The sequence below is a fragment of the Oncorhynchus mykiss genome, chromosome 21 (genome assembly GCF_057628025.1).
Source record: "Oncorhynchus mykiss isolate SJ-2025 chromosome 21, ASM5762802v1, whole genome shotgun sequence".
Taxonomy (NCBI): Eukaryota; Metazoa; Chordata; class Actinopteri; order Salmoniformes; family Salmonidae; genus Oncorhynchus; species Oncorhynchus mykiss.
The window spans coordinates 48,478,825-48,487,573 of NC_143042.1; the positions used below are offsets into that span (position 1 = coordinate 48,478,825).

The 8,749-nt window shown below is 43.4% G+C and overlaps 1 protein-coding gene across 2 annotated transcripts in view; it reads right to left on the reverse strand.

The window, feature by feature from the left end:
- LOC110500730 (cGMP-specific 3',5'-cyclic phosphodiesterase) overlaps positions 1-8,384 on the reverse strand; it is a 106,046-nt gene extending 97,662 nt beyond the window's left edge. Inside the window, exon 1 of one of the 2 annotated variants that reach the window (XM_036958213.2) lies at positions 8,118-8,384. Coding sequence is in view for 1 of the 2 variants with exons in the window: in XM_090214856.1 (XP_090070982.1) it covers positions 7,916-8,004 (89 nt within the window). In the remaining variant the exon portion in view is untranslated. The other variant, XM_090214856.1, reaches the window with a different exon arrangement.
- Between the last annotated feature and the right edge of the window lie 365 nt (positions 8,385-8,749).

Sequence of the window (8,749 nt, forward strand, 5' to 3'; positions counted from 1 at the left end):
GTCCAGGGATGGGCAACCCTAAGTAGGCCAGCGGGTCATAAAAATCAAACAAAATAGGAATGGAGTCTCAACTTACTTTTGAGAGGAGAATAGTTGCTCTACAGACTGCCAGTCAGAAGAAACAGACTCCAGATTAAACAAACTATGTCATTAGACATATAGATGGGATGGCAAATAGTTGCAGAATGCTGTGGTAGCCATGCTGGTTAAGTGTGCCTTGAATTCTAAATAAATCACAGACAGTGTCACCAGCAAAGCACCTCCACACCATCACACCTCCTCCTCCATGCTTCCCGGTGGGAACCACACATGCGGATATCATCCGTTCACCTACTCTGCGTCTCACAAAGACACTGCAGTTGGAGCAAAAAATCTCAAATTTGGACTCATCAGACCAAAGTACACATTTCCACCTAATGTCCATTGCTCGTGTTTCTTGGCCCAAGCAAGTCTCTTCTTATTATTGGTGTCCTTTAGCAGTGGTTTCTTTGCAGCAATTTGACCATGAAGGCCTGATTCATGCAGTCTCCTCTGAACAGTTGATGTTGAGATGTGTCTGTTACTTGAACTCTGTGAAGCATTTATTTGGGCTGCAATATGAGGTGCACTTAACTCTAATGAACTTATCCTCTGCAGCAGAGGTAACTCTGTGTCATCCTTTCCTGTGGCGGTCCTCATGAGAGCCAGTTTCATCATAGCGCTAGATGGTTTTTGTGACTGCACTTGAAGAAACTTTCAAAGTTTTAGAAATGTTCCTGATTGACTGACCTTCATGCCTTAAAGTAATGATGGACTGTTGTTTCTCTTTGCTTATTTGAGCTGTTCTTGCCATAATATGGACTTGGTCTTTTACCAAATAGGGCTATCTTCTGTATAACCCCCCCACCTTGTCACAACACAACTGATTGGCTCAAACTAATTAAGAAGGAAAGAAATTTCACAAATGAACTTTTAACAAGGCACACCGGATAATTGAAATGTATTCCAGGTGACTACCTCATGAAGCTGGTTGAGAGAATGTCAAGAGTGTGCAAGGCTGTCATCAAGGCAAAGGGTGGATCTCTGAAGAATCTCAAATATAAAATATATTTTCATTTTTTAACACTTTTTTGGTCAGTGATTTATTTAGAATTTAAGGCACACTTAACCAGCATGGCTACCACAGCGTTCTGCAACTATTTGCCATCCCATCTGGTTTGCACTTAGTGGGACACTCATTTGTTTTCCAACAGGACAATGACCCAACACACCTCCAGGCTGTGTAAGGGCAGTTTGATAAAGAAGGAGAGTGATGGAGTGCTGCATCAGATGACCTGGCCTCCACAATCCCCTGACCTCAATCCAATTGAGATAGTTTGGGATGAGTTGGACCGCAGAGTGAAGGAAAAGCAGCCAACAAGTGCTCAGAATGTGGGAACTCTTCCAAGACTGTTGGAAATGCATTCCAGGTGAAGCTGGTTGAGAGAATGCCAAGAGTGTGCAAAGCTGTCATCAAGGCAAAGGTTGGCTACTTTGAGGTTATATCAAATATTAAATATATTTTCTTTTTTTTCACACTTTTTTGGTTACTACATGATTCCATATGTGTTATTTCATAGTTTTGACGTCTTCACTATTATTCTTCAAAGTATAAATAAAGAAAAATAAAGAGAAGGTCTTGAATGAGTAGGTGTGTCCAAACGTTTGACTGGAATGGTTGTAGTTATAATAATCCAGTGTCTGTTCCAATCCTCCAGTCCTCCTCTACCTAGGTGCTGCCAGACTGCACTGTTATCTGGTAATGAGTGTTGAAACAGACTGATAGCCTGATAACTCCTTGCAGGTGGTTCTGAACCTCAGTTGGTGAAGCCAGTAGCTCTGATGAGGCAGCTTTGACAGAGCAGTCGAGCAGTAATCAGTGACCTAATGCCGGTGTGTTTTTACTGAGTCACTAGGGAGAGTTTCATGCACAACAACAAGAGAAACAGCCACATTTGATGACAGAAAGAAATATATGATATTTATATTCTAACCAAGTGGTGTACATTCATTCTATCAAACAATGCAGCATTATTGTGTGGGTAAACTGCACCTCTTTAACTTCCTATAAATCACCCAGCACCCTCATTCCTCCACACCTCATGTCTCCCCTCCATTCGTTCCAACAAAAGGAGCTCTGGTGCTCTGGGGGCTGGCAGTGGTGGTTGATGGATGTGTGGCATTAGGTGTCAGGCTGGGTGTTCGAGATGAGCAAGGTGCTGGGCATCCATCAGCCCCCAGGGAGGTCTGTCTGGGTATAGATGGGCAGCCAGATGCCCAGGGAGGTCTGTCTGGGTATAGACGGGCAGCCAGATGCCCAGGGAGGTCTGTCTGGGTATAGACGGGTAAATTGGTAAATTGCAGGGGGGCGATATATATATATATATATATATATATATATATATATATATATATATATATATATATATATATATATATATATATAAAGTGGTTCTGAGTGGTTCAGTTCAATCCCCTCTAATAGATATTAATGATGTTGCCATGATGTTGCCACAGGGTAAATGAACCCAGGGTAAATGTTTGGTTGGATCTAAAGAGAGGCATGTAAACATAGTTTAGTTAACATTGTTTGGGACTTTAGGGATTTGTCCACTCAATGTCAAGAAAATACAGTGACCTATATGCTATTAGCAGCAATATAAATGTGACCTCTAAGGTTTAAATCAAATAATAACTCTCTGTTTCCATTAGTAATATTTTACTTGGCTTCAATTGAGGTTGAAATTAAATATCACTTTAGGAATTTGTCATTTGCCTGAACATATTTGACCCCCTCCCCTGTCAGTGGTCATGACCTCTAGTAGACCAAAGCCAGACACAGATGACCCATTTCCCAGCAGTCTCCATCACACTTCCCAGTACAGATCAGGAGATGAAATGAAGCCTGTGACTCAGGAGACAGTGCTGGAGATCATGTCCATATTTAGGTATCAAACATGACATCTTCCTCCTACAGTCTTTTTGTTTACTCTCACCCACTCAGAGAATTCAATTTCAATCCCCGCATAAACGTGGAGCCGTGCGAAAGCGAGACACTCAACCTCGGGAGCGGAAACATATCCTAGATTTAATTTTAGCCCAACAAGGCAAGCGTCAGTGACACTGTCATGCTATCATAGCTCAGACTAGGCCCCATACATTACATGGTCTGGTCAGTGTAATTGTTCGAGCTATACTGTAGTAGCACACAATCCTGTTAGCCATGAGTCAAATTGGAAGTCGTTTTTTATAACCTGAAAGGTTGGAGTCATATTTTTCATCTTTTCTGGGGCCTCTGTCAAACCTCCTCAGACCTTCGGTGTGAGGGTATCAACCTAAGAAGTTGAAGCCCTGCATTGACATAACAGAGTACTCTACCACGTTTTGCCCCATTAAATCCTTCCGTAGATACAGTATACAACCTCCTAAACTAAGCAGGAATGGCATTTTCCACATCTGTTCACTACATCCTCTTCTCTTATTCGGCCACGGCATAACGACTCATCTTGTTTCTAGGTTATTTTTAGAGAGAAAACAGCACTTGGAATAACTTGCTCTGTCACCGCACTGCCCCCCCCCCCCCCCCCCTGAGGGAATAGAAACTTGCTCTGTCACCGCACTGCCACTCCCCCCCCCCCCCACCCCACCCCACCCCCGAGGGAATAGAAACTGTCTCTGTCACCGCACTGATACCTCCTGATACAATATAACTTGGCTGTGACTAACACTGCTACTTCCTGATACAATATAACTTGCCCTGTCACTACACTGCTACTTCCTGATACAATATAACTTGGCTCTATCTAACACTGCTACTTCCTGATACAATATAACTTGCCTCTGTCAAACACTGCTACTTCCTGATACAATATAACTTGCCCTGTCACTGTACCACTACTTCCTGATACAATATAACTTGCCCTGTCACTGCACTGCTACTTTCTGAGACAATATAACTTGGCTCTGTCTAACACTGCTACTTCCTGAGACAATAGAACTTGCCCTGTCACTGCACTGCTACTTTCTGAGACAATATAACTTGGCTCTGTCTAACACTGCTACTTCCTGAGACAATATAACTTGCCCTGTCACTGCACTGCTACTTCCTGATACAATATAACTTGCCCTGTCACTGCACTGCTACTTCCTGAGACAATATAACTTGCCCTGTCACTGCACTGCTACTTCCTGATACAATATAACTTGCCCTGTCACTGCACTGCTACTTCCTGAGACAATATAACTTGGCTCTGTCTAACACTGCTACTTCCTGAGACAATATAACTTGGCTCTGTCACTGCGCTGCTACTTCCTGAGACAATAGAACTTGCCCTGTCACTGCACTGCTACTTCCTGATACAATATAACTTGGCTCTGTCTAACACTGCTACTTCCTGAGACAATATAACTTGCCACTGCACTGATACTTCAGAGGGAAAAAGTGACTCATGAAACCTCAAAAATGTCTGCCAACACATCACTGAGGTCTCAATCCATTACCAGAGGGAGAGGGTGTGTGTGTGTCTGTGTGTGTGTGTGTGTGTGTGTGTGTGTGAGACATGAAACTGTCTCTTGAGGGACATACTGTAGATCAGATATGTAACTTCTAACTTTGCCTATTCATCCCACTCCTCCTCCTCCTCCTCCTCCTCCTCATCCTCCCTCCTCATCCCCCTCCTCACCCCCCCCTCCTCCTCCTCCTCATCCCCCCTCCTCATCCCCCTCCTCCTCATCCCCCCTCCTCCTCCTTCTCCTCCTTCTCCTCCTCCTCATCCCCCTCCTCATCCCTTCCTCATCCCCCCTCCTCACCCCCCTCCTCATCCCCCCTCCTCACCACCCCTCCTCATCCCCCATCCTCACCCCCTCCTCCTCCTCCTCATCCCCCCTCCTCATCCCCCCTCTCCTCCTCCTCACCCCCCCTCCTCATCCCCCTCCTCAACCCCCTCCTCCTCCTCCTCACCCCCCCTCCTCATCCCCCTCCTCAACCCCCTCCTCCTCCTCCTCACCCCCCCTCCTCATCCCCCATCCTCACCCCCTCCTCCTCCTCCTCATCCCCCCTCCTCATCCCCCTTCTCCTCCTCCTCACCCCCCCTCCTCATCCCCCTCCTCAACCCCCTCCTCCTCCTCACCCCCCCCTCCTCCTCCCCCTCCTCATGTCCCCTCCTCATCCCTCTCCTCTCTGGACGAGTGTCTTTCCCCTGTGATGATAAGCACATGGCCTGTTGCTTACATATTCCCATGATAAAGTCATAACTTCCCAGCGTGGCTCGCAGGCCAAACCCAAATGAAGCCTGTGACTCAGCCATTAATCAGATGGTTAGACCCCTTTAGCTCTATTCTCTCACCAGAGAACACTTCTATAAAGAGCAGCAGTATGTTTAATCAGGGATGTGAAAGGTGGGTTGGAGCTGTACATGTAGTTGTAGCTAGCAGTGGCCATCCTGGAAACAGGCCTGTGTTCGTGACAAGTGGTGCTAGCGGGCGAAAAGGAACTGAACGAGCTGAAGTGAATATTTGGAATGGGAAGAGTAGCTATCAACGGTGTTGTCCCTGGTGATGGAATAATGAGCGTTTAGAACCAACATTCTAATGGTTAACTACAGTGGTGGAACAAGTACCCATCTGTCATACTTGAGTAAAAGTAAAGATACCTTAATAGAAAATGACTCAAGTATAAGTGAAAGTCACCAGATAAAATATTTGATTGAAAGTCTAAAAGTATTTGCTTTTAAATATACTTAAGTATCGAAAGTAATTGTAGTTGCTAAATATACTTAAGTATCAAAAGTAAAAGTATAAATCATTTCAAATTCCTTATAATAAGCAACCCAGTTGGCAAGATGATGCATGTTTGTTTTTTTACGGATAAACAGGGGCACACTCCAACACCCGGACATAATTTACAAACCAAGAATTTGTGTTTAGTGAGTACGCCAGATCAGAGACATTAGGACCAGGGATGTTCTCTTGATAAGTGCGTCAATTGGACCATTTTTCTGTCCTGATAAGCATTCAAAATGTAATGAGTACTTTTGGGTGTCAGGGAAAATGTATGGAGTAAAAAGTACATTATTTTCTTTAGGAATGTAGAGTGAAGTAAAAGTAAAAGTTGTCAAAAATATAAATAGTAAAGTAAAATACACATAACCCCCCAAAATTACTTAAGTAGTACTTTAAAGTATTTTTACTTAAGTACTTTACACCACTGGTTAACTCTGTTAGAACAATTACAATTGTTATTATACTTCTGTCACAAGACACTATTAACTGGAAATGCTGGTTTGTTACCACTAGAGGGCAGAGTGCATGACAGACTGCACTCTGAGGTTACTCTATTTTCTGTATTAAATGTTGACCATTATCTCCTTAATCTGACCAAGTGCAGAAGGTTGAATAATTGACCCGAACCACTCAACATTGACCAATGACCTTACTTGAGGACCAGAGCTTTGCACCAACCCTCACAGCCCTGAACTTCTTCACATTGCTCTGATCTGTGCATTCCTCTGGTCAAAAGCACCCCATTGGCTAAGACACTGCTCGAGTAAACACACAGCCCATAAATTAATCAGCAGTTATATCAACACACTGTGTCATTAACACACTCAGCCCTTTCATACAATCAAAGAGTTCTCCACACCAATCAAAATACGCACAGACATCTGCACTGAAACAACCAGCAAAGGACCCACAAATCAAAATAAATTCCTCAGGAACAAAGATAACAAAAACAGACTGTTGGTTTTTAATGCAGAATTACTAACAGACCAGAACCATTTTAATGCAGAATGACTAACAGACCAGAACCATTTTAATGCAGAATGACTAACAGACCAGAACCATTTTAATGCAGAATGACTAACAGACCAGAACCATTTTAATGCAGAATGACTAACAGACCAGAACCATTTTAATGCAGAATGACTAACAGACCAGAACCATTTTAATGCAGAATGACTAACAGACCAGAACCATTTTAATGCAGAATGACTAACAGACCAGAACCATTTTAATGCAGAATGACTAACAGACCAGAACCATTTTAATGCAGAATGACTAACAGACCAGAACCATTTTAATGCAGAATGACTAACAGACCAGAACCATTTTAATGCAGAATGACTAACAGACCAGATCCATTTTAATGCAGAATGACTAACAGACCAGAACCATTTTAATGCAGAATGACTAAGACCAGAACCATTTTAATGCAGAATGACTAACAGACCAGAACCATTTTAATGCAGAATGACTAACAGACCAGAACCATTTTAATGCAGAATGACTAACAGACCAGAACCATTTTAATGCAGAATGACTAACAGACCAGAACCATTTTAATGCAGAATGACTAACAGACCAGATCCATTTTAATGCAGAATGACTAACAGACCAGAACCATTTTAATGCAGAATGACTAAGACCAGAACCATTTTAATGCAGAATGACTAACAGACCAGAACCATTTTAATGCAGAATGACTAACAGACCAGAACCATTTTAATGCAGAATGACTAACAGACCAGAACCATTTTAATGCAGAATGACTAACAGACCAGAACCATTTTAATGCAGAATGACTAACAGACCAGAACCATTTTAATGCAGAATGACTAACAGACCAGAACCATTTTAATGCAGAATGACTAACAGACCAGAACCATTTTAATGCAGAATGACTAAGACCAGAACCGACCAGAAAGTGTTGTAGTGGCCACACTGTATATAGTCAGAACAAACAACAAAGTAGTCCCCAGCATCAGGTATTCTACTGTGATGGAAGCCTCTGATATTTGCCTTGCCGACGTCACAGATAAGCCTCCAGGACTGAAGGGATACTCAGCCGATAAAGAGAAAAACGCCAAGAATTATTTCATGAGTCCAGTCTCAGGCAGACCTAGTATCAACATGTGCAGAGGGCCAATGAATGTTGATGTCCTCTGATGAAGCTCGGTGGTTGGTTAGGAACAGAGGGAGAAGCTCCATAGTTTATTCTTAGAAAATTAGTGAGAAATAGAAAAGAGACAGTCGGCAGACAGAAAGAGAGAGAGAGAGAGAGGACACACATGGTGTCTACAGAGTTTAAGAAGGAAACTAACCAGCAAGGAAGCTCCAAGCCTCCTCCATACAGACTCGTCCTCACAGGGTTTGGGCCAATCAGGATAGTCCACTCTTAAAGGTTAGAGATCAGAGCTGATGCTGACCAGGGTTTATCTCTTTTGACTTAATTCAGATGTTTTCCTTTTTTTTTTTAGAGGAACCTCCCTCCCAGGGTCCGACACAGACTCCCACGACCCCAGCTAAGACAGGCTTCACTCCGCAGAAATCCACTTTCCTGGGAGCCACTGCCGAGTTTTGCTGTGTTTATTTACATTAGTTACCATGGGCGCGCACCGGGGCGATGTGTAGAAGCAGCCCGCTGCTTATTGCGAATGGTCCAATGAGCTAAGAGCTGCCAAAGAGGGAGGGAAGAGAGACTAGACATATCCAGCAGGGTTACATCAACACCCGCCAACACCATCTCTAACTCTCAATAAAGGACAATAAATATAGTCTGGTGGCAACTCGGGGAAAAACAAGCCTGAGTGTTGAAAGGTCTTGGGCTGTGAGTGGATGTTAACCATGGGGAGGTAAAGCCACCCGCTCTGAGACAGTGGACCACTTACTTTCTTTTTCGTCTGCTTGGTTTTTCTTCAGTGTAAAAGTTTCACTCAGAAAGAATTACGTTGGG